Consider the following 27,062-nt stretch of genomic DNA (forward strand, 5'->3'; position numbering starts at 1 on the left):
AAAGATTATTCTTTGAGCTGAAAGGCATTATTCTCACAGAGCCAGAGATAAATAGCCAACATCATGTTCCATTTATAGTAGACAACAATAATACACTCTGACTGGTGCACAAACGTTCATTAATATGGCTGAGTGGTTCTTGTGGATTTCAACAGGTCTGTGAAATTAAGACATATGATATTTCCAAATGTCCAGATAAACTCAATTTCCTTGGTTCGGTGTGTTTTGAGTGAGGTGAAGAGTTGACATGTCCTTACAGCAGTCATTGGTGAACAGGTTTCATCTAGTCAGTGCTAGTGGTGATATTCCCAAACATTCTCAAAGAGGAGGAGGAATGTTGGGTAAACTAAAACGATTCCCTCCCATTCTCACTTTCGGATAGTGGTGACGCTACAGGAGCAAGCCTCGACATAGAGTTATTTTGTTTCCGTGACAATTTCCAATCCCATCTGTGACAAAATAGTCCTAAAAAGTCCCACAGTCCAGTATGTCATTGTCATGTTGTCCTAAAGGAAAAGAGGGGGGCATGAGGTGCATTCACTCTCCTGCACCTGTGTCCAATCTTTCTCAAGTCTCTTACCCTCTTTTACTCAACCCCCCTCTCTCCCCCCATCCAGTCTCACACTTTTTCCTCATCCCCTGATTCTACTGTGAAGTAGGGGTGAGGGGTGGTGTGAGGGGCAGAGGGGTGGACAGTGTGCCACCCGCTAGGACAGCCTCTCCATCTCAAACTGGGTGTGTCCATGTCCGTTAGACGTGGTCGCGGTATTGGACCAGGCCTCAGCCGGGTGAGTGATACCCGATTTACGAGCCTCCCCTGGGGGTCCGTGAGTGATGGTTAGAGGTCCAGGGTTGGTTCCTGGGTGGGGGTCGGGCAGGGTGGGCTCGGGGGGCTTGCGGTCGTAGTAGAGGGCCCAGAGCAGGGTTAGGGTCAGGGTCATGGCCAGGATCTGGGCCACTCCTATAGACACACCCAGGAAACGCAGCACCTGTAGCTGCTTAGTCCCCCGGATGAAACTGTAGATCTTCGGCCCGCAGCCCTGTAGTACACGCACGCACGCACGCACGCACACGCACACACACACACACACACACACACACACACACACACACAGACAGACAGACAGACAGACAGACAGACAAAGGAGCACAATAAGGGCTTGTCATTTTGAGAACTGAAGCTTTTTCATGTTGAAATATGGCATACGTTTGATCCATGTTATATTAATGTTACATTCATGTAATATTAACATTGTTTCAATGTTTCAGTCTGTCTGTCTCGCCAGGGTCAGACCAACCATACTGAGTCTGTGAGCTGTACATCTGCTGTAGGAACTAAATGAAAACACTCTCTCATCCTATCACATGGATAACATGTACATGGAGAGAAAGAAACAGAGGGAGAGAGAGAGAGAGGGAGAAAGAGAAATGTAGAGGAAGAGAGGAAGACGGTTGAGAAGTGTGGAAAGAGAGGGAGTAGGAGTGGAGGTGTAGAAAGGCCAGTCTATTACTTCCTGACTGGGGGATATTCACTCTGTGGTGCTACATACCAGACTGAGCTACTCTACACCTTACTGTTGCCAGAGAGAGAGAGAGAGAGAGAGAGAGAGAGAGAGAGAGAGAGAGAGAGAGGTGGGAGGAAGGGAAAGTCCTGTGGAGAAAGGGAAGTAAACGTGGGGGAGAGAGGCTGGTATAAAGAAAGAGAGAGAAAACAGACAGGAGATTGAAAGGATCCTCCACTCCTTCACACATTCCCCTTGACTCCCTCCTCTGCTGACTGACTGACTAACTGACTCATCCTCACACACAAACACACACACACACACACACACAGCATCTCTTTGTCCCTCTGCCTGGTTCTACATAGTGAGGCGTAGCAGTACACACACCCCTTTATAAGAACCCCTCAAGAGTTTACATTTAACACAATTAGTAGCCTCTCTCTCGCCCTCCCTCTCTCTCCCCCTTTTCCTGTATCGACTATCTCTTTACCTCCTCCTCTCTTTCCCTTTCCCCCACCCCCATTTCCCTCTCTTTTCCCACTGTCACAACCTCCCCTCTCTCCAGGTGTGTTTGTCAGGCAGGAACAGCCTGCTCACCCAGCACCTCTCACCCAGGTGACAATGGGCAGTCTGGCAGTCTGCACCAGGCACACCGGGCCTGCTAGAACCCTGCTAGAGCCACACCACTTGGCCTGGACCATGGGGAGAGGAACTGTTGCTATGGCCAGGGGAACTGTTGCTAAGGCTAGGGGATTAACAGTGTTGACTACACACAACAGACAGACATGCTGAAGTGGAGGTGGTCAGACATGGGATAGGGGACGGGGTTGGTTTGGGGTTAGACCAGGACAGTGATTGAGCTGTAGATGGAGAGATCAGGGTGTTTCCCTCTAGGGGATAGAAGACTGAGTGTGTGCGGCCCTGCCTGCCTGTTTGCCTGCATACCTACCTGTCTGTCTGCCTGCCTGTTTGCCTGCCTGCCTATCTGCCTACCTACCTACCTGCCTGCCTGTTTACCTGCCTGCCTACCTACCTACCTGCCTGACTGCTGCATGCCTGCCTCCCTGCCTGCCTACCTGCCTGCGTGTTTGTGTGTGACAGAAAGAAGAGAAATTAAAATAGAAATAGATATAGAGAGAGGCTCTAGTGTGAAAGTTTGCTTTGTATTTTCTTTGTATCCTACTGGCAGGCTAGCTGGCATTGCTTGGCATACCTCGCCCCCTACTAGACTTTGTGTGTGTGTTCCCCTCAGCCCCAGACAGCAGCATACGTTGTCCCCTGGTGGGCTTGATGAGGCGTAATAGCTGCACTCTGTGATTGGCTCTAATTGAGTTGTATGGATTTCTCTCCACAATTGAACACGGCAGGTCATTTCAGGCTGCAAATAGTCCTCCCATTGGAAACAGGTTGTTGTGAATGTATTGAATGGAAAACTCCCAACTCCAAGAAAATCATCTCCACTCCATTCAGAAAGTCAGTAGCCTATTTCAAAAAGTTTCTTGTTATTGTTTCTGTCTCTTCAGTAGGTGAATGGGAATCCGTAAGCCTGTGTCCCCCTTTCTGATGATGTCACAGGGGCTACAGAGAGCCGTAATGATCACCTGTAATGATCCTAACACTTTTTAGGGTAGGGTCAGAGGGTCAGTAGGAGAACAGGTCACCAGAGGTCAAGCCACCACCTAACACTTACTGTGAGGTCAGAGGGTCACTGGGGCACTCCTGGAGGCACTCACCTCTTGGTGAAGGTCACTGAGGTCACGGTAGTGGGCATGGCGAGCACATCCTGGATACTGATTGGAGCAACAGGAGTCTGGTGGCCACTCCATCTCTGTCATCTCCAGCCAATCAGTGAAGTAGATGACCCCACAGCACTTAAACTGGGGAACACACAGTCAAAGAAAGTTTCCATACATTAATAACCCTTTATAACTAGCAGTCTTGCATATTCAAAGCACTAAAGCACACTCATAACCTCTCATGAATACATGTCATATCTTATTAAAATGTTCCTCTTGGGTTATGATATAAAACAGTGAGGGAAAAAAGTATTTGATCCCCTGCTGATTTAGTAAGTTTGCCCACTAACAAAGAAATGATCAGTCTATAATTTTAATGGTAGGTTTATTTGAACAGTGAGAGACAGAATAACAACAACAAAATCCAGAAAAACGCATGTCAAAAATGTTATAAATTGATTTGCATTTTAATGAGGGAAATAGGTATTTGACCCCCTCTCAATCAGAAAGATTTCTGGCTCCCAGGTGTCTTTTATACAGGTAACGAGCTGAGATTAGGAGCACACTCTTAAAGGGAGTGCTCCTAATCTCATCTTGTTACCTGTATAAAAGAGACCTGTCCACAGAAGCAAGCAATCAATCAATCAGATTCCAAACTCTCCACCATGGCCAAGACCAAAGAGCTCTCCAAGGATGTCAGGGACAAGATTGTAGACCTACACAAGGCTGGAATGGGCTACAAGACCATCGCCAAGCAGCTTGGTGAGAAGGTGACAACAGTTGGTGCGATTATTCACAAATGGAAGAAACACAAAATAACTGTCAATCTCCCTCGGCCTGGGGCTCCATGCAAGATCTCACCTCGTGGAGTTGCAATGATCATGAGAACAGTGAGGAATCAGCCCAGAACTACACGGGAGGATCTTGTCAATGATCTCAAGGCAGCTGGGACCATAGTCACCAAGAAAACAATTGGTAACACACTACGCCGTGAAAGACTGAAATCCTGCAGCGCCCGCAAGGTCCCCCTGCTCAAGAAAGCACATATACAGGCCGTCTGAAGTTTGCCAATGAACATCTGAATGATTCAGAGGAGAACTGGGTGAAAGTGTTGTGGTCAGATGAGACCAAAATCGAGCTCTTTGGCATCAACTCAACTAGCCGTGTTTGGAGGATGTCACGATCGTCGACTGAAGACACGGACCAAGGCGCAGCGTGATAAGCGTACATTTTATTTGTAGTACACCACACGAACAAAACAACAAACAAAACGATACGTGAAGTCCTAGGTTAATACAAAACAAACCTTACGGAACAAGATCCCACAAATACTAGTGCAACACAGGCTGCCTAAGTATGGTCCCCAATCAGAGACAACGAGCTACAGCTGCCTCTGATTGGGAACCACCCTGGCCAACATAGATCTAAACGATCTAGAACGAAAACATAGAAAAACTAAACATAGAAAAATCCACACCCTGGCTCAACCTTTAAGAGTCCCCAGAGCCAGGGCGTGACAAAGGAGGAGGAATGCTGCCTATGACCCCAAGAACACCATCCCCACTGTCAAACATGGAAGTGGAAACATTATGCTTTGGGGGTGTTTTTCTGCTAAGGGGCAGGACAACTTCACTGCATCAAAGGGACAATGGACGGGGCCATGTACCATCAAATCTTGGGTGAGAACCTTCCCTCAGCCAGGGAATTGAAAATGGGTCGTGGATGGGTATTCCAGCATGACAATGACCCAAAACACACGGCCAAGGCAACAAAGGAGTGGCTCAAGAAGAAGCACATTAAGGTCCTGGAGTGGCCTAGCCAGTCTCCAGACCTTAATCCCATAGAAAATCTGTGGAGGGAGCTGAAGGTTCGAGTTGCCAAACATCAGCCTCAAAACCTTAATGACTTGGAGAAGATCTGCAAAGAGGAGTGGGACAAAATCCCTCCTGAGATGTGTGCAAACCTGGTGGCCAACTACAAGAAACGTCTGACCTCTGTGATTGCCAACAAGGGTTTTGCCACCAAGTACTAAGTCATGTTTTGCAGAGGGGTCAAATGCTTATTTCCCTCATTAAAATGCAAATCAATTTATAACATTTTTGACATGCATTTTCTGCATTTTTTGTTGTTGTTATTCTGTCTCTCACTGTTCAAATAAACCTAACATTAAAATTATAGACTGATCATGTCTTTGTCAGTGGGCAAACATACAAAATCAGCAGGGGATCAAATACTTTTTTCCCTCACTGTATTTGTGTAGGATGTGTGTGACCTCTGGGGTGGTGACCTCTCACCTCAGTCTGGAAGGTGTTCCAGGTGTGTGTTAGCCACTGGTAACGCTGCAGGCCATAGTTGGGCATCCTGGACTTCAGACTGATCATATCTGACCTCTGAACTGAGGGCTTGGACAGAACACAACAGTGTAACTCCATTAGAGCTGTCCCCGACTAAATACAATCTTGGTCGACCGAGAGTTGTCTGTTCTTTCGACCAATCGATTGGTTGACATTTTCAAACGTGTATTTTTCCATATATATACACATCCTATGTGTTTTCATCAAATCAACCATATGCAGTGAACTTGTCTGATGCTTTAAGCGCACTGTTTGATGAAATAATCAAGCCACACAAATGACTAGAGGGAGTCCAACCGCAAGTGATTGGATTGTGCCAGGCCAGACTCAGACTTGCTGCGCTGTGTTAAAAAAAAAAGACAGCGAGTGACTGTGACTAGCACCCGTTGACTCTCTCTCCTCCCTGCTTCAGCGACCACCACATAACTTCAACAGTGTTTATCGCGCTGTCCGTGTTGCTGAAGCTGCAACATAATTACAGCCATTTCTGACTGAAAAGTTCTGTTATCGAAATCCCTAATGTGTTTAGGAAAAACATTCCCTATTCCCTCAACCCTTGCTCTCTTTATGTGACACATGTATGCATCGCATGCACGTGACCAATAGGGCCTGACCTATAGCATATCATAATCACATCCAAAAATTGGTTATAACAAACTCTGAACACCGTAACAGCAAAATGGATGCAGAGGACGTGACAAATAAACTCGAAGCGGGGGAATGTTTACTGGTTGCTCAGGAGGTAAAGGGGAAGTCAGATGTGTGGAATAAATTGGACTAGTTGTGGAAAATACTGGAGATCAAGAAAAATAAGGTAAGGAGCAAGCGCTGCGAGCATATTACGTGTGCCAAACAGGAGCTGTTAGATTACAATATAATTTCTCTGACTGTTTGGAACAATGTAAACAACACTAAATAAATGATGAGCATACCAGAGTCTGTTGTAATGTTTTTTTTTTTTTTTTGCATTTATTACAGCAAAGACTAAAACCAGTCGCATTCATTTGTGAATCCAATTTCCAAAATTAGTACAAGGGTCGCTTTGTTATTTTATTTTAAAATTAAAATGCTTGATTGCATTTCAAATCATGAATGACTCGTATGCTGTGTGATGACATGAACGAATGAATGATTGATGTATACAGTACTATAGCTTATATACTGTAAGTATTGAAATATAGGCCTAAATAAGTTACAGTATTAAGACTAAACAGGATGCGCTCTTAGGCCTACAGCTCGATGGTTATATAAGGTTCCTATACTAAGCCTACTAATGATAATGACATTACTTATTATTATAATAATGATCATAATAATACTAATAGTAATAATAACAATAAGAAGGAGATCAAGGAAAAAGGATATCATTATTATTATAAATAAATAAATAAAAATCGGACAATTTGGAAGAGTGTAAACAACACTAAATAAATTATAAATAATACCAGAGAGGCTGATCTAACGAAAATAAAGTGTAAAGCCTTTATTACATCATAGCAAAGATTAAAAACAGCCGAATTTGTGAAATTGTTTATCCGACATGTTGTGGTTGGTGCTCACGAAGGCTTGGTGCTCACAGAATTAGTAGGCTATTAAACAAACACTCAAACAGGCAAGAGAAGCAGGATCTGTCTTATTTCTGTAGATATATTTGGATGATTTATGAAGCCTATTATAACGGCTATTGATTATAGACCTAATTAAGTTGGGGTTTCCTCTCTCCTCACTTTTCTTAGACAATTAAGGCAAGGGCTGTTTTCTCGTCTCCTAACTCCGCTGCTGCCTCTACAGCATTGTTCTCAACACCAATATGCTGGTTAACTTTACTATTATGCACATAGCGACATGGTCTAGGAAAAGGCACCAATTCAACAGCGCACTGATGTGTTTCAGAACCGGGAACAGCGACCGCTATCCAACGCGGGAGAAAGCGCATCTGTTATAAAATAATATAATTTTTATTTGTGTTGCACCATTGTTCCTACGTAATATAACCATATACAATTTCAGTAGCACATGTCTTAGTGATAGACTGTGCCATCCCCACGACCTCCACAGTGGATCAGTCCACTCAGACAGGCGCCAATCAGACAGGTGTCTTGCACACCATGATATTATTAATATAATTGCTACTGCTCGTCTAAAGAAATCTTGGTCGACCAACAGCCTATCGGCCAAACCATCTGCCAGTCGACTAAATGGGGTCAGTCCTAAACTCCATTTCATTCAGTATAGCTACATTCAGTTCAGCTATATATTTCAGTTCAACTTCATCTGTGAACATTTAATGTACAGCTCATGTATTATTGTCACAAGACACTCAACAGAAAGCCCTGAAACCATATTGGAGCAACAGTCACAGTGGTGTATATTTAGCTACCAGCTCTCTGTTTCAAGCCTAGTTATATAGTCCAATCCTCTGACCATGCCCCAAATATTTTCAAACACACAACTTCTGACTCTCTCCTCTAGTGTTTCCCAGGCCTCCAACACTCCGGTCTGTAGTTGCTGAGGTTGACAACGGCTTGTTGTCTAAAAAATTACCCCTGTCTGGGCTCTGGGGAACCAGACCAGAGCTGTTCAGCAGACCCACAGTCTGCTCTCCTCTCCTCTCCTCTCCTCTCCTCTCCTCTCCTCTCCTCTCCTCTCCTCCTCTCCTCTCCTCTCCTCTCCTCTCCTCTCCTCTCCTCTCCTCTCCTCTCCTCTCCTCTCCTCTCCTCTCCTCTCCTCTCCTCTCCTCTCCTCTCCTCTCCTCTCCTCTCCAATAAAACCTCCCCCTAACTCACCCCTGGGCCTTCCTCCCCTCCTCCTTCCTCTCTCCTTCACTCTTTATCCCTCTCTCCTCTGGTATTGTAATGAGATTGTGATAAGCATAATACGACCCAGGTTACCCGGAATTCCCCTGGGGCCAGGTGCATCACCTTGGTGCTGCCTTAGCAGGATTCTGATAAAGGACAAGGCACAAAGACTACAATACCCACAACCCCCTGCGGCAGGGCAGGTATGATTAGGAGGGAGGCGGGTGGCACTGTGGACTCAAAGGCCAGGTGCTAGTGCTACACACACACATCCTCAGGTTTGCAGTCAAGTACCAAACACCCACACACACCTTTCTCAGTTTGCCATACACACTGCTCTAGCCAGTGACCAGGTGCTCCACGACACACACACACACACACACCTGCGCGTTTAGAGCGAATCCCACCTGCTGTGAGGGGACATCAAAACCACTGTGGGCTCTTTCATGGTGGAGAGATAAGCCCCTGGCCCAGGGGAAGGGAGGCCCTGTAGGGGAGAGCCCATTGTAATAGAGAGCCCGGCCCATTGTATTCAAACACCCACACCCCGAGCAGATGGAAGAGAGGATGCAGGAGGAGGAGGGGAATGGGGGAGGGAGGGGAATGGAGGACACAATTATACCCTATCTCAGGGGTATTCAACTCTTACCCTACGAGGTCCGGAGCCTGCTGGTTTTCTGTTCTACCTGATAATTAATTGTACCCACCTGGTGTCCAAGGTCTAAATCAGTCCCTGATTAGAGGGGAACAATGAAAAAACGCAGATCTGTTTTATACCTGGTTTCACCCAAAGACACTTTAGGGACATTGTGGAATTTTGAGACATTGGACATTTCTTTAAATTTTTCGGTTGTTCATATACAGTGGGGAAAAAAAGTATTTAGTCAGCCACCAATTGTGCAAGTTCTCCCACTTAAAAAGATGAGAGAGGCCTGTAATTTTCATCATAGGTACACGTCAACTATGACAGACAAATTGAGAAAGAAAAATCCAGAAAATCACATTGTAGGATTTTTTATGAATTTATTTGCAAATTATGGTGGAAAATAAGTATTTGGTCACCTACAAACAAGCAAGATTTCTGGCTCTCACAGACCTGTAACTTCTTCTTTAAGAGGCTCCTCTGTCCTCCACTCGTTACCTGTATTAATGGCACATGTTTGAACTTGTTATCAGTATAAAAGACACCTGTCCACAACCTCAAACAGTCACACTCCAAACTCCACTATGGCCAAGACCAAAGAGCTGTCAAAGGACACCAGACACAAAATTGTAGACCTGCACCAGGCTGGGAAGACTAATCTGCAATAGGTAAGCAGCTTGGTTTGAAGAAATAAACTGTGGGAGCAATTATTAGGAAATGGAAGACATACAAGACCACTGATAATCTCCCTCGATCTGGGGCTCCACGCAAGATCTCACCCCGTGGGGTCAAAATGATCACAAGAACGGTGAGCAAAAATCCCAGAACCACACGGGGGGACATAGTGAATGACCTGCAGAGAGCTGGGACCAAAGTAACAAAGCCTACCATCAGTAACACACTACGCCGCCAGGGACTAAAATCCTGCAGTGCCAGACGTGTCCCCCTGCTTAAGCCAGTACATGTCCAGGCCCGTCTGAAGTTTGCTAGAGTGCATTTGGATGATCCAGAAGAGGATTGGGAGAATGTCATATGGTCAGATGAAACCAAAATAGAACATTTTCTCGTCGTGTTTGGAGGACAAGGAATGCTGAGTTGCATCCAAAGAACACCATACCTACTGTGAAGCATGGGGGTGGACACATCATGCTTTGGGGCTGTTTTTCTGCAAAGGGACCAGGACGACTGATCCGTGTAAATCAGGGTTCTTCAATTCCGGTCCTGGAGGGCCGAGACACCTCTGTTTTTCATCCTCTCCTTCTAATCAGGGGCTAATTCAGACCTGGGACACCAGGTGAGTGCAATTAACTACCAGGTAGAAATAAAAAACAGAAGTGTTTCGGCCCTCCAGGACCGGAATTGAAGAACCCTGGTGTAAATGAAAGAATGAATGGGGCCATGTATCATGAGATTTTGAGTGAAAACCTCCTTCCATCAGCAAGGGCATTGAAGATGAAACGTAGCTGGGTCTTTCAGCATGACAATGATCCCAAACACACCGCCCGGGCAACGAAGGAGTGGCTTTGTAAGAAGCATTTCAAGGTCCTGGAGTGGCCTAGCCAGTCTCCAGATCTCAACCCCATAGAAAATCTTTGGAGGGAGTTGAAAGTCTGTGTTGCCCAGCGACAGCCCCAAAACATCACTGCTCTAGAGGAGATCTGCATGGAGGAATGGGCCAAAATACCAGCAACAGTGTGTGAAAACCTTGTGAAGACTTACAGAAAACGTTTGACCTGTGTCATTGCCAACAAAGGGTATATAGCAAAGTATTGAGAAACTTTTGTTATTGACCAAATACTTATTTTCCACCATAATTTGCAAATACATTCATAAAAAATCCTACAATGTGATTTTCTGGATTTTTTTTCCTAATTTTGTCTGTCATAGTTGACGTGTACCTATGATGAAAATTACAGGCCTCTCTCATCTTTTTAAGTGGGAGAACTTGCACAATTGGTGGCTGACTAAATACTTTTTTTCCCCACTGTATAGCACCAGTCCCATTTCCCTGTGCTCTTTGACCTGCACTGGCCATGTTGTTTATTGGGTAGCCCCAGTAAGCAGAGAAAGAGGCGAGCTCTCTGAGCAGAGCCGGACATGACTGGCATTCATGTTTATTCATAGCACAGCACAAAATATAGACATGCCTATAAGGACAGCCACCACACACAGAGCTGCTGCATAGAGCTAAAGCAGAGAAAAATAGCATATAGAAAAGTAGTGCAGCACTCACCTCGTCATACGTCCACACCCCACTGGCCAACTCCACACAGAAGATCACCAACAGACTGCCAAAGTACTGAGAGAGAGAGAGAGAGAGAGAGAGAGAGAGAGAGAGAGAGAGAGAGAGAGAGAGTGTCTTGTCTGAGTGATTGATAGTCATGGTGGATGGTGGGAGAAAGACACAATGAGTAGTGATGTCATGTTCTTCAATCTCCAGACGCCTGTTCCACTCATGTCACATACATGCACATACACACTGACACACATTACACACACCTATTTCCACACACACACACACCTATTTCCACAATTTCACATAAAATCAACAAAAGACTTTCATGTAAACACAACTGTGCAAACACACACAAACACACCCTCACACACACCAGACAAACACACACAAAGGTGTTATGAAGAGTAATGTGTGTGTCAGCCATTCTGTTAGGGCTATGTCAGTGGTACAGGGTATGTCTGACAGCCTGTTTGTTTGGAGAGTGTAAATATTATTGGCAGACAGATGGCTCTGCCTTGCCTTTGTTAGTGCTACACTCCATTTAGAGCAGGCCAGTCCAAAACAACATAGACACACACACACACACACGCACACACATTCACACACCTCTCACCCAGAAACTGATCTCACCACACAAAAACATCTCCCCTGTCTTCTTCTCTCATTGCAACTATCTATCAAGAAGGTAAGAGCGTGACCTTTTCACCCTTCGAACCCCCCTCTAACACACTCCTTCACACACATACCAAAACATACACAAACAGTACTTCAATACTTCACTTCTACAAGGACGATTTCCAGGTGTGAAGAGAATATGAACCTTCCCTTGACCCCTTCTAGCTTTAGTGTACAAAACATTAACATGCTCTTTCCATGACATAGACTGACCAGGTGAATCCAGGTGAAAGCTATGATCCCTTATTGATGTCACTTGTTAAATCCACTTCAATCCGTGTAGATGAAGGGGAGGAGACAGGTTAAAAATAAAGATTTTTAAGTTTGAGACAATTGAGACATAGATTGTGTATGTGTGCCATTCAGAGGGTGAATGGGCAAGACAAAATATTTAAAAAGTGCCTTTGAACGGGTTATGGTAGTAGGTGCCAGGCGCACCGGTTTGAGTATGTCAAGAACTGCAACGCTGTTGGGTTTTTCACACTCAACAGTTTCCTGTGTGTATCAAGAATGGTCCACCACTCAAAGGACATCCAGCCAATTTGACACAACTGTGGGAAGCATTGGAGTCAACATGGGCCAGGAGCCCTGTGGAAAGCTTTCGACACCTTGTAGAGTCCATGCCCCGACGAATTGAGGGTAAAGGGGGTGCAACTCAATATTCGGAATGTGTTCTTAATGTTTTGTGCACTTAGTGTATTACCTTTCTCACAGAGACATGTCTTTATGTTTCACACATTTCATTTCAGGGGGGAAGCTCTCTCACACACACACACACACACCCACACACTGAGGTTAGAGGAGGGTTGCAGTTGTTTGAATGGAATGTCAAAGCTTCCAAGAATGGATTTCCTCCTGTGTGGAGAAACTTACAGCATATTTCCTTTCCCTCACTGATACTCAATTAACACGTACACAAGGGCGAGAGAGGGAAGAGGGGGAAAGAGAGGGAAGGAAGGAAGACAGGTGGAGGAACGACAGAGCGAGAGGGCGAGAGGGGGAGAGGTATAAGTTTAGGCTAAGGGGGATTTAATTGGCGTCTTTAAGGAGGGCCTATTTTTAAGCGACCTTTCTAAGCGTCCAGTGGAACAGCATCTCAGAGCAACTTAAGACCCTGCAGTCGTCCCTAACATAACCCCACTATCCCACAACGCACCACTGCATGCATGTAAACATCTACAAACATCCCAACAGCCCCTCAGAGACCCTAAATGGACACTTTGACGCTTCTCACTAGCTTAGTCCACAACAGAAACACATTACTATCTATTACATGTAAAGGCCTTAACTGAGCTTAAAGCCAGGCACCATCAATTGCCCACCACAGCCATGATGGGGGGTGATTATTCAGGTAAGTGGGCAGAGTTGGGGAGGTGGGGGGGCGTTCTTCTGAAAGGGATGCCCCCAGCTGGTGAATGGGTGCGTTGGTAACACAAGCGCCACTCACCCCTCTCAGCCACCTCTCCATAAGCGGGCGGAGACGGGTGGGATAGCATTACCCATTGTCCCTCTCAACCGAGATAATATTGTCTCCGCAGTGCACCAGCGAAACACAAGAATGCCAGGTTAGAGTTGCAAGGAGAGAGGGATGAATGAAGTCCCAATGGAGGGGTGGAGGAAGCGTGAGGGAGACCCAGAATACAGGCACTTTGGTTAGGGACAGACAGACAGAGGAACCCCCTCCCTCTCCGTCTCCCCACACAGCACACCTGGGAGATAGAGCCACAATACAGGCGCCACACCTTCCCTCTCCAATGTTCTGCCCTTCCACTCTACAGGAATATGAGCAGGTTAATCATGTACCCTGTCCTGTTATAGTTTTAGTATGCATGACACAATTGGTCAATGGAAATAGTGCATTGTGCTGCCACGATTGCTTCTGTACGGGAATACGTGTTATGTATTCAACACATGTATAGTAAAGTAATGCTCCGTAGCACATGCTCTGTAAGCACAGAGATGATACATTGTTTAGTCATCTGCATGCTGGTTGGATGGAAATTGCTTTTTTGGGGCGCTGTCTCCCTCTCTCCCTTTTCTGTACCTCAGTCGGTTTCTAATGCTGTCTCCCTCTCCTTCACCTGCTCTGACTCAATCCGCCTCTCTCCCTTTTCTTTACATCCCTGTTTCTCTTTCATTCTCTCTTTTTGTTGTCCCGCACTGACAGTGGTGAGTGATTGAGATAATCACACCCTTATCTGTCCATCTCGTGCCCTCGCTCTCTCTTTCTCTCTCTCTCTCTCCCTCGCTCTCTCCCCCTCTTTCTCTCTGGCCATCCATCAGTGCCCAGGGTACCATTACTCTGGCAGGCTCAGACAGCAGCAGCGGTGAATAGTTTTACAGCTGTACTTATCCACGGGAGCGCCATTCCGTTACACACCAGCAACATCCCCGCACCAGGCGCTAGCTCGCTCAGAACACAGTCCCGCACGAGGGGGGCGTTCGCTAACACAAGACGCGGCGCCACACGCTTATGGGATGATGAATGACCATCGTGGCGCTGCGTCGGATGAGTAACGGCTGTAAAATCGAGGGGGGAATTCTCAGTGCATTTCCCTCCGGTGTATGAACGGTGGAACTACGCGACTGTGTGGCTGTTGGGTGAATTTACAGGCCTGTTCCAGGGTTTATGAGGGTACAATAATATGACTTTATTGAGATGCTGAGGACATCAGGCTGTTACAGATGATGGGGACAATAGCACATGGAGATAGATAGGGAGGGCTGACTGTGTGTGTGTGTGTGTGTGTGTGTGTGTGTGTGTGTGTGTGTGTGTGTGTGTGTGTGTGTGTGCGTGTGTGTGTGTGTGTGTGCGTGCGTGTGTGCCTGCGTGTGTGTGTGTGTGTATTTCAAGGTTGTATAAATGTGTGACTAACACCGATAGCTAAAGAAAACCAGACCGAGATCTACAGCAATTACAACCCGCTTCTCCAACTAAACCGAGCTCATCACAGTTTCCACACACACACACACACACACACACACATACATACATACACGCAAACACATGTTCATTTAATTCAGACACATACCCAGGACAGGAGTAGAAGGTTGCATTTCAGTGTGCCGCAGTAGCCCACCATGGCAACAATGATAAGAAAACAACACACTGCAATGATGACGGGATGGACAGCCGGGGAATACGTGAGAACTGCTGCTTCCTCCAGCCTACAGAGAGAGGGGGGAGAGAGAGGTGGAGGGAGGGAGAGAGAGTGAGGGAGGAAAAGGGAGGAGAGTAACTTGGCAGACTTTTTGTTTATTTATCTATCCATCCTGCTATTGCTCTCCCCTCCCCCCTCTCTCTCCCTCTCGTTCCCCCTCTCTCTCTCCCTGTATGGCCTGTTGCATTATTATTAATACAGCAGCCAGCAGTAAATAGTGATTACACTCTGTAGGAATGTGGATCTCCTCCACCGCAGCAGTTACTGTCAGGGGCCAGTGAGGGTGAGATGTGATCTGTGGACAGGTCTAGGTGATAAGAAACTGTTGAATTAAAAAGTTATGAGGTTGATGATTTGCGGAAAGGTTGCCAGGTATGAGTAGGGGTGATTTATTGAGGAAGTGAGATATAAATCCAACAGCTTTCTTTATCAGTCTCCTTCTTCCTCTATTCTCCTTTCTCTTGTTTATATACTAATGATCTTCCTCTCACGCTTTCTCCCTGTCATCTCCCTCCTGTCCCTCCCAGTACCTGCCCATTGCGAGGTGTCAACATTGAGATCCATATCACTCACCTGGTGTGGGCCGTCAAGATGAGCACAGTGTTCAGGTAGTCCCTGAGCCAAGCAGCCACCCCCAGGACACATATCGACATGAGCTGAGGGAGCAGAACATACACACACACACACACACACATAGAGAGAGATAGAACACACACACACATATTACACACAGACACACACATAACATTACAGTTTTACCAAGTAGGCCTACAGTAAACACTTCCACTCAAAATATGTTTTGTCTGAAAATGCTTATGGCGGTGAAATGATCATCCAGGGACTTGGTATGGCAACAAAATGTGGCCAAGGGGCCACCAACCCTGGAGCACTTATCACATTTAATGGCCTATAAATAGCATGCACTAGAATGTCAAACATGCAGTTTGTGCATACTTGGGATGCAATTTGCACATTTGTTTTTCTACAAGAAAATGTATGGTGCAGCCCTATTTATAAAGTAACCGGCCATTATGATCAATAACCGTAACCCTGGCGCGGGCACTGCGGCTTGGAGGCACGCGTTGGGGTGGATGGATGGGAGGGGTGGAGAGGGGTGTGGGGTGTGGGGTGTGGGGTGTGGGGTGTGGGGGAGGGGGTATAAAGTTGGCTGCATTGTGTAGCGTGAGCGCGGGCCCTACCCGGCCACCTGCTCGGGGGTCTCTCGCTTCTCTTACCCAGAAGAGTAAATTGAGAGCGTAGAGCAGGCAGCGCAGGCACCTCACCGCGTCCTCGCGAGCCATTCTGAGCGCAACAGCAACTGGTGGCCAAGACAGGACTCCTCATCTTAACCCGCACCACCATGGCAACATAATTAACTAAAAGGAATATAAATCAATTAAATTATGACTATTAGCCTGTCCCATGAATACAAAACGAGTTCTGCGCGCGCCTTTCCAATGTCTTGTTTTAGCAGCCGCGGTATATCCGTGGGAAGTTCCAGACAGCTTTCACAACAGGTGGTTTCTTACTTTCCCCAGTCCAGGAATGATGGAGTGTGCGGATGAGCGCTCAGCGGTCCTGACATATCCAAATCAATCATCACTCACTTAGCAAGGTATACTGCGAAAACATATCCAGAACCTTACAGCAAAACAACTTCTTATAAGGACTTTTGCGCAAAATGAACATAATCCATTTGGTTAAAATATTAATGTTAAGCACTCCTTTTACTCCCAGAGCAAACGTCAAACACAAAAATGCATACTATTGCACAGCAGCCTAAATCAAAACCCATAAAATAAAACTTCAGTTGCGCACGTAGACAGTGATTCCCAAAATCGATCTCTCCACAAAAACAATCCCCGGTGGCGGTATGATAGGACTAGCCTACCTATCGTCCAATTCAGAGTGCGGAGTTGGTTCTGCGCTGTCAGTTCAACTTTTTCATGTTTGAGTGGCCAAAACTCAACTAGCAGTTTGTTCTGTGTCATCCAGAGAGGGTTGTCCGCGGGGTCCTAGCGCTTCGCCTAATTGCAAAGCAGCAGCAGCAGCAGCAACAGCAGAGCTATGGGTCTTTACCGGGGATGGAATGTGGACAGCTTTCTGCCTCCTAGAGATAGCATGCATAGGTCAAGAGGTCACATCTAGAGAGAGTATTATTGTGTGGGGTAAATGTGGGATGGGACTTCATCATGGGACTTCTTCACTGGAGAGAGCAATACTAATGCTGTAATAAGTGTCACCACTCTATCAAAGATGTGCATGGGTATTCTATTCTATTCTGTTCTATTCCCTGTGGGATGACGGTACATAGGTGTATCACATATTCTTCTTGATACATATTCTTGATGATTTGTTGTATCTATCCATCATCTACTGAACAATATCGGTGACATGTGGTCCATTAACTGTGAAGTGGGAGCATTCATAAGATGAAGTCACAACAAAGGTGTCAATCCTTCAGTTATGAAACACTGAGCATATCTCAGCCATATAAAGCTTCCATTAGATAATCAGATTATTGGTTTGTCAACTCCTGAGTGGCACAGTGGTCTAAGGCACTGCATCGCAGTGCTAACTGTGCTACTAGAGATCCTGGTTCGAATCCAGGCTCTGTCGCAGCTGGCCGCGACCGGGAGACTCATGAGCGGCGCACAATTGGCCCAGTGTCGTCCAGGGTAGGGGAGGGAATGGCCGGCAGGGATGTAGCTCAGTTGATAGAGCATGGCGTTTGCAACGCCAGGGTTGTGGGTTCGTTTCCCACGGGTGGCCAGTATAAAAAAATAAATAATTAATTTTAAAAAACATGTATTCACTAACTGTAAGTCGCTCTGGATAAGAGTGTCTGCTAAATGAGTAAAATGTAAATGTACCTCGATCCTAAGCTCATTCTAAGAAAAAACATGAATGAAAAAGGGGAAGCAATGAGTTACCCCATCTGCTACATAATCAATCATTTAAAAGAGGAACCATAGGCTGGGGTCGGCAGGGATTGTTCTGTTCATTTATTGTCTTTCGGTCTGTTTTTAATGTCCACAGTCTGGCTATGAACCAAATGGGGTTGGTCAGCTTTAAAAGCTTTATTGTTAGAGATGCACACAACAAAATAAACTCCCATTAATTAAATTGATAATATATCTTGTGTTCCCTGATAACAATAATGTTGACTCAATAGATTAAAGGAAATTACATCACAGCATAGACTTGCCTGGGTGGTCTTCAGTATGCCAATCCAATGGAGGCAAGGAGATATGAGAGGATTGGTGGGAAGGAGGATGGGTTGAGATGGAAATGGTGAATGGGGGGGTTGGGAGAATTGAGAGAGGAGTGAGACAGTGTTTGGTGCATGGGATGGATGGGTTAGGGCTTGTAATGGAGGGTTGGGTTGAGAGAGATCATGAGGAGAATAGCATAGAATATAGTTTATTATTGAGAGGATACATCAAATGTGAGAGACTGGAGAAGGGGTTGAGACAGTGAATGAGAGTGAATGAAGGTGCACAAAAGAGTGGTGAATGACATAGTAACCTACAGATTATCATTGTTTTGGATGAATAGACAAAACAAAATGCACATGAATCCATCCTATAGACCTACAGTGCTTTCAGAAAGTATTCACACCTCTTGACCTTTTCAACATTTTGTTGTGTTACAGTCTGAATGAAAAATTGATTAAATAGAGATTTCTTGTCACTGGCCTACACACAATACCCCATATTGTCAAGTGGAATTCTGTTTTTCAATATATATTGTTTAACAAATTCATACAAAATAAAAAGATGAAATGGCTTGAGTCAATAAGTATTCAAACCCTTTGTTATATAGGCAAACCTAAATAAGTTCAGGAGTAAAACTTTACTTAAAGTCATATAATAAATAGCACGGATTCACTCTGTGTGCAATAATAGTGTTTAACATGATTTTTAAATGACTACATAATCTTTGTACCCCACACATACAATTATCTGTAAGGTCCTTCAGTCGAGCAGTGAATTTCAAACACAGATTAAACCACAAAGACAAGGGAGGTTTTCCAATGCCATGCAAAGAAGGACACCTATTGGTAGATGGGTATAAATAAATAAAAAGCAGACATTTAATATCTTTGAGCATGGTAAAGTTATTAATTACACTTTGGGTGGTGTATTACTACACCCAGTCACTACAAAGATACACTACCCAGAAAGACTCACAGCTGTAATTGCTGCCAAAGGTGATTCTAATATGTACAGTGGCTTGCGAAAGTATTCACCCCCCTTGGCATTTTTCCTATTTTGTTGCCTTACAACCTGGAATTAAAATGTATTTTGGGGGGGTTGTATAATTTGATTTACACAACATGCCTACCACTTTGAAGATGCAAAATATTTTTTATTTTGCAGCAATTACAGCTGCAAGTCTCTTGGGGTATGTCTCTATAAGCTTGGCACATCTAGCCATTGGGATTTTGGCCCATTCTTCAAGGCAAAACTGCTCCAGTTCCTTCAAGTTGGATGGGTTCCGCTGGTGTACAGCAATCTTTAAGTCATACCACAGATTCTCAATTGGATTGAGGTATGGGCTTAAACTAGGCCATTCTAAGACATTTAAATGTTTCCCCTTAAACCACTCGAGTGTTGCTTTAGCAGTATGCTCAGGGTTATTGTCCTGCTGGAAGGTGAACCTCTGTCCCAGTCTCAAATCTCTGGAAGACTGAAACAGGTTTCCCTCAAGAATTTCCCTGTATTTAGCACCATCCATCATTCCTTCAATTCTGACCTGTTTCCTAGTCCCTGCCGATGAAAAACATCCCCACAGCATGATGCTGCCACCACCATGCTTCACTGTGGGGATGGTGTTCTCGGGGTGATGAGAGGTGTTGGGTTTGCGCCAGACATAGTGTTTTTCTTGATAGCCAAAAAGCTCAATTTTTGTCTCATCTGACCAGAGTACCTTATTCCATATGTTTGGGGAGTCTCCCACATGCCTTTTGGCAAACACCAAACGTGTTTGCTTATTTTTTTCTTTAAGCAATGGTTTTTTTCTGGCCACTCTTCCGTAAGCCGAGCTCTGTGGAGTGTACGGCTTAAAGGGGTCCTATGGACAGATACTCCAATCTCCTCTGTGGAGTTTTGCAGCTCCTCCAGGGTTATCTTTGGTCTCTTTGTTGCATCTCTGATTAATGCCCTCCTTGCCTGATCCGTGAGTTTCGGTGGGCGGCCCTCTCTTGGCAGGTTTGTTGTGGTGCCATATTCTTTCCATTTATTTATAATGGATTGAATGGTGCTCCGTGGGGATGTTCAAAGTTTTGGATATTTTTTTATAACCCAACACTGATCTGTACTTCTCCACAACTTTGTCTCTGACCTGTTTGGAGAGCTCCTTGGTCTTCATGGTGCCGCATGCTTGGTGGTGCCCCTTGCTTAGTGGTGTTGCAGACTCTGGGGCCTTTCAGAACAGGTGTATATATACTGAGATCATGTGACAGATCATGTAACACTTAGATTGCACACAGGTGGACTTTAATTAACTAATTATGTGACTTCTGAAGGTAATTGTTTGCACCAGATCTTATTTAGGGGCTTCATAGCAAAGGGGGTGAATACATATGCACGCACCACTTTTCCGTTAATTATTTGTTCGAATTTTTTGAAACAAGTTATTTTTTTCATTCCACTTCACCAATTTTGACTATTTTGTGTATGTCCATTACATGAAAACCAAATAAAAATAAATTTAAATTACAGGTTGTAATGCAACAAAATAGGAAAAACGCCAAGGAAGATGAATACTTTTGCAAGGCACTGTATTGACTCAGGGGGTTGAATACGTGTCTAATCAAGATACTGTATATTTGTGTTTTATTTTTCATATTTGTTTTCAGAAATGTTAGGGGAAAAAATCACTTTGACATTATAGAGTATTTTGTGTAGATCATTGACCAAAAAATGAAAATTAAATCAATTTTAATCCCACTTTGTAACACAACAAATAAATCAAGGGGTGTGAATACTTTCTGAAGGCACTGTATATCAGGCATATAATGAACTTAGATCCACAATCTGTTAGACTATTCAAGTGTGGGATGTTTGTTTTTTCTCAGTGTGTTACTTATAGTTGAATGTGTTTGTTATAGTTAAATAATATATCAATTCAATGTGTGTGTAGGCCTACACAATATCAATTGTGCCAGATGAGCATTATTGTTTCTCACCTGCATTGAGGCTACAAATAAGATATTTCCTTTTGATCAAGTATTCATTTAAAATAAAAAATAAATAGGGCCTTTGCATTGAAGTTTGATGATTAAATCGTATTTTCCACGTTGGAAAAGTTAAATGATGTTACTTCAGTCAACGTTTGAAATGTATATGTCTATGAACTACAGGAACTAAGGGAATTTTGAAGTTTAGCACGCAACTCCATATCTGGCCAATCACATTCCACGTCGCTACAGACGTCACGTCCTCTGACCTCAGTTTGCCAGTAGTATTTTTTCTTGGGGACACAGTGGCTTGCGGCGCCATATTGAAAGACACAAAGTATTTTCATAAACGCCTAAAATATCTAATTTTCCAAAATGCTGTACCTAGAGGATTACCTCGAGAGTGAGTATTAGGTTTATTTTACGCCTAGGTGGTAATATTTGTGTATTTACTGCCGTAAATGTGCATAATTTTATCCGGAGCGCGCCCGGACTGTTAGCCTAGCAATGCTAACTCCTATATTCGCTTTTTCTTCTCTCTGGCAGTGATCGAGCAGCTACCCATGGATCTCCGCGACAGGTTTACGGAAATGAGAGAGATGGACCTGCAAGTTCAGAGTATGCATTGCTACAGCGTGACAGTCTCTAAACACTTCACCGGCGAGCATTTTTCAAGTTGAAAAACACATACTTCTCAGTTTCGCACTTTTTAGGCTCATGGTGCAGAATAAAGAATCGAACTCTTAACACTAGCTAACGTTAGTTAACGGCCAAATAAACATTTGTTAAATCCAGTATTTTTATTTGTATAACTAACACAGCTAGCTAACGTTAGCGAACTTGGCTAATATAACAATAACTTTCAGTAACCTGAGAAACAAGTTAGTGGGTTTGTATGATTCTAGTTAGGGTTATAGAAATTACAAAAGAACATAATGTTTATGTTATGATATTTGTTTTCCATATAGATGTCCAACTAACGATTGCTGATCATGTGTGCATGCACAGAAGTTGAACAATGAATGTAAACAAAGCAGGGTACATGGATTCGGAGCGTGCACATCACATGTAGTATTAATGTTATACATGTAGCTAGTTAGTTAGCTGTTTTATCATGTAACTTTAACTAGCTCCATATACATGAACTGTTTGCTAGCTAGAACATGCACCAATATTAATTTAGTACAGTGGTTCCCAACCAGGGGTACTAGGACCCCTGGGGGTACTTGAGAAGACTCATGAGACCATAGGTCTACTGGTCAAATGTACATGTGCGTTTACTTCAGAGGTACTCCGGTCAAAGCAAAATTCATTTGGTGGTACAGTAATCGAAAAAGGTTGGGAACCACAAATTTATTAGAAGTGGTTCGGTTCCCTGGTAGTTTTAATCACAAGTAGGCCGGTCCACGGACACCACATGTAATATTAGCCCTTCTGGTCAGCATTGAAGTACAAGTAAATATGAATTCATCCACATGCATGCAGAGTATAAACCCATATAATTAGTGTCTCAGACACACCTGTCCAGATTGCTCACTGCTCCCATTTGCTGTAGATGCCATGGACCAGTTGGAGCAGAGGGTGAATGAATTCTTTGTCAATGCAAAGAAGAACAAGCCAGAGTGGAGGGAAGAGCAGATGGGAGTCATCAAAAAGGTGCCAAATAAATCTAAGATTTATGTGCATTTCCCTTTTCAGAAATACAGTTTTGTTCTTTAAATCCCATTAAAAAAATTACGATAAAGCTGTACTACCACACTTTTTGTGGTGAATCTTTGTGCTTTGCCGTTTACATTTTAGTCATTTAGCAGATGCTCTTATCCAGAGCGACTTTCAGTTAGTGCATTCATCTTAAGATAGCTAGGTGGGACAACCACACATCACAGTCATAGTAAGCGCATTTTTCCTCAATAAAGTAGCTATCAGCAAAGTTGGAGCTAGTAAGAAGAAAATAAAAAGTGTGAGTTAGTTCAGGAAAGGATTTTTTTCTTTTTTGAGATGCCTCTGACTGCTTTTTCTCTCTGTTTCAGGACTATTATAAGGCATTGGAGGATGCAGATGAGAAAGTACAGCTGGCCAATCAGATTTATGATCTGGTGAGTTGGAATTTGAATGCCAAGACGGAGCTCTGTCTAATGATGTCTGGTTTGTCTAATGGGTCATGGGAAAAATGTAAATGCTGTAGGTTGGTATCAGCACAAAAAATATGGGAATCACTTCTATAAAAAGGTAGGGATAAGGGGAGTTAGAGGAGAACCGTTGTTGCTGGTGGCCTTTTTCAAGATGTCACCACTAAAATATAATATGTTCTGCTCAGGACTGTGCGTTCTCTGTTGTGCCACTAGGTGGCAATCAAACACTGCAAATTATTTGGAAGTCACTGAAACGTCAGTCTTTTCAGATGTTTCTAATATTTATTTTGATATTGACGTTTCTTTCTTTTGATGTTGATGTATTTCATAGTGAATACTCAATGTGTAAAATCTTGGGGGGTTTGTTTAACACCTATATTGTCGGGAATGAACAGTATCGTATTTTGAAGTTGTACCTGTATATTATGACGTTATGGTGTGTGTGTTCCAGGTGGACCGCCACCTGAGGAAGCTGGACCAGGAGCTGGCTAAGTTCAAGATGGAGCTAGAGGCTGACAACGCTGGCATCACTGAGATCCTGGAGAGACGTGAGTCACACCTGTCAATCACAACATGTCAGGAGACCCATCCCCTTCATCTTAACCCTCTTGGCCCTATCAGAATGTTGGGCTGACAGGATGCTTTTTGCTAGTCTTGTTACTGTTGCAATTCCGTGATAGGGGGATATTATCAATCTGCCCATCGGGATATTTCAGCCCTGCTAGGGGGGCGGTATTGACCTAAAAATGACCCTGTTGAGTCAAGTGTTGTTTCTTGTGTCTGTCAGTGTTGTCACTGAGAGCCAGCTCTGACATTGCCTCTCTCCTCTGTCAGGATCCCTAGAGATGGACAGCCCCTCCCAGCCCGTCAACAACCACCACGTCCACTCACACACCACCGTGGAGAGTAAGTACAAGTCTTGGCTGTTTGGCTGACTTTCTTTTGGAGTTGTTCCATGTCAGTAGAGAAATGTATATTGTTTAAGGAGCTTTGTTTGTATAGATGATTTGCTGCTTTCCTATGTGAGGTCATGAAGGTAGTAAATAATGTCATGTTTGTGTGTGACAGAGAGGAAGTACACCACGCAACCGAGCCACCACACTACAGAGCACGTCCCAGAGAAGAAGTTCAAATCAGAAGCCCTGCTCTCCACACTCACGTCAGATGCCTCCAAGGAGAACACACCAGGCTGTCGGACCAACAGCACAACGTCAGCCTCTAACAACGTGTACAGTGTGAACTCATCCCAGCCCCTGGCCTCCTACAACCTCAGCTCTCTGACTGCTGGGCCCGGGGCTGGGGCAGGGGCCATCACCATGGCTGCAGCGCAGGCTGTACAGGCCACCGCACAGGTATAAACACACACACTCTCTCTCCCTCTTTCTCACACTCTATCTGTCTCACAAACTCTCTCACACACCCTCAACTCCATGGCCTTCTGATTTATTCATATGAGTGCTGCACTGATGCGGATCTGTATCAGTGTCTTGACCCAGACTGTCTGTTCTGAGAATGATCTTATCTGATTGGGACAAATGTCCTTGAATGTGTAACTGATGTTTGTCCATGTTTGACTGTAACTAACAGTGTGTGTCTCTCTCTCTCTGCCTTTCCCATCCTCTTTCCCTCTCTGTGCCCTCCTTCTCCTTCCCTCTCCCCCTCCCCTCCCCCTCGATTTCAGATGAAGGAGGGCAGGAGGACTAGCAGTCTGAAGGCCAGCTACGAGGCCATTAAGAACAATGACTTCCAGCTGGGGAGGGAGTACTCCCTGACCTCCCGGGATGCCACGGGGGCCTACTCCACCTCTGCCCTGGCCAACACCCTCACTCAGACCCTCACCCCCGCCGGCTCAGCCATCGCCTCCGACTCCCGCGGCGGACGCAAGACCAAGTACGACACAGCTTATATGCGCACACACACACAGCCTCCCGTACGCTCAGACAAGCATGACAAGCCCTAGCTAGTGGTCTTCTCCAGTGATATCACATAATTTCATGCCTTATTGAACCGTATCAATCCACCCTGCATCAGATGAACAGACGTCAGGCCGAATCACGCTACATCATTTCAGTGTCCAGTCCCATGATGTCACACCACATTATGCCAGCCATGCTTTTCAACTCTGCCCCCACAGCATAAATAAATGAAGACGTGAAGATGAAAAATTGAGAGCTTGTCTAAACTGCTCAGTCTTCTCTCCCCTGCCCCTCCACAGAGGCAACACCAAGTCTTCCAACCACCAGTCGTCATCCTCCTCGTCTTCTTCGTCCCTGTCGTCGTGCTCCTCTTCCTCAGCCCTGGCCCAGGAGCTGTCCCAGCAGGCCTCGGCCCTCCCAGAGTCTGAGACCAACAACCAGGTGGACTGGACCTACGACCCCAACGAGCCCCGCTACTGCATCTGCAACCAGGTACACACACATCCCACTCTCTCTCACACTCTGGACAGCACATACCTACAGCTGACAGGTTAACTAAAATGGTTTCTCTTTTGTTAAAGGTGTCTTATGGAGAAATGGTGGGCTGTGATAACCAAGACGTAAGTACCCATTTCCATTTGGGAGTGCTTTTCTCATATTCTACAACTGTTACCTCATTACTTTCACATAGGACTTTGTCAAATGAGAGCTGATGCATGAGAGCTAACCTGAGTGCCCCGTGTGTGTGTTTGTGCAGTGCCCCATCGAGTGGTTCCACTACGGTTGCGTGGGCCTAACAGAAGCCCCCAAGGGGAAGTGGTACTGCCCCCAGTGTACTGCCGCCATGAAGAGGAGAGGCAGCAGGCACAAATAGACACCCCACCTCTACTACCCCTCTCCTCATCCAGGACCACCTCCATCCCATTCCACACCCCTACCCCGCAAAACCAACTGTCAATGCTATATCAACTGTAGTTCCTCCCAAACAAATGTGTGTACCTGTTGTGGCCACACACACAGTATTCTTATTCACCTGTCTGTCTGTGTGACCTCTCAGGGGTCAAAACAGTGGGGTCAAAGGTTGTTATTGCAGAGTCAGTCCTGTGTGACTATTTGGATGAGACACCTGACTGGAAAATCAAAACAAGGAGCCAAGACTCCCTGAATCCTCACCCCCTGGTTGGGTGTCCATTGCCCCTCCCCTCCTGAATTTTGAGCCTTGGTGCACCCCTTCTCTCCCACATTCATCAGACATTCCTCGCCTTTCCCCTTGTGACAGGAAGGGCCACACCCCCCTCCTACTTCCACACCGGCTGGAACAAGAAGTGCTCATTACAGTAAAATGCCCACAGACTGGGAAATGTAGTCATGGGGTGTTTATTGGACTACAAAACCCAACCCCCTCTACAAGTTTTGATTTTAATTCTTAAACGAATTGATGAAACGCAACTATGACTTTGAAAGATGAGGATGATGATTGGGACGGTGGTCATTTCAGGTAACGTATGGTTGAATATGACTGACCCTCCACGATTGAGTCCTGTAAAGCTGAAGAGGTCAGAATGTACAGTGTAAGAACAGTCATAACTGAAGCGTGTCTGTGAGTGTAAGTGTTTCTGTATGTGCGTGTGTGTGTCACTAGTCATTCTGTACTGAGATGGTGTGTAAAAGTTTCCAGAGATGTAAAAAAAAAAAATCCAATAAAATGATCAAGTTCTTTTGGTA

The 27,062-nt window shown here is 44.9% G+C and overlaps 2 protein-coding genes across 2 annotated transcripts; one reads left to right on the forward strand and one right to left on the reverse strand.

Annotated features, from left to right (window-relative positions):
- Positions 1–525: 525 nt before the first annotated feature.
- LOC121575724 (tetraspanin-12-like) lies at positions 526–17,063 on the reverse strand. Its single transcript, XM_041889019.2, has 7 exons — positions 16,341–17,063; positions 15,679–15,761; positions 14,977–15,112; positions 11,267–11,332; positions 5,533–5,640; positions 3,236–3,379; positions 526–1,040 (listed from the first exon to the last, which is right to left on the reverse strand). Exons 1-7 carry the CDS (start codon positions 16,404–16,406, stop codon positions 708–710), a joined length of 936 nt encoding a protein of 311 aa, XP_041744953.1. The 5' UTR covers positions 16,407–17,063; the 3' UTR covers positions 526–707.
- A 4,519-nt stretch (positions 17,064–21,582) lies between these two features.
- Positions 21,583–27,062, forward strand: LOC121575723 (inhibitor of growth protein 3). The gene is made up of 11 exons (XM_041889018.2): positions 21,583–21,692; positions 21,836–21,907; positions 22,845–22,945; positions 23,320–23,385; positions 23,873–23,969; positions 24,256–24,327; positions 24,490–24,773; positions 25,103–25,311; positions 25,637–25,829; positions 25,919–25,957; positions 26,095–27,062. The coding sequence occupies exons 1-11, from the start codon at positions 21,665–21,667 to the stop codon at positions 26,209–26,211; spliced, it is 1,278 nt and encodes a 425-aa protein (XP_041744952.1). The 5' UTR covers positions 21,583–21,664; the 3' UTR covers positions 26,212–27,062.

The sequence above is a fragment of the Coregonus clupeaformis genome, unplaced genomic scaffold (genome assembly GCF_020615455.1).
Source record: "Coregonus clupeaformis isolate EN_2021a unplaced genomic scaffold, ASM2061545v1 scaf0009, whole genome shotgun sequence".
Classification (NCBI taxonomy): domain Eukaryota; kingdom Metazoa; phylum Chordata; class Actinopteri; order Salmoniformes; family Salmonidae; genus Coregonus; species Coregonus clupeaformis.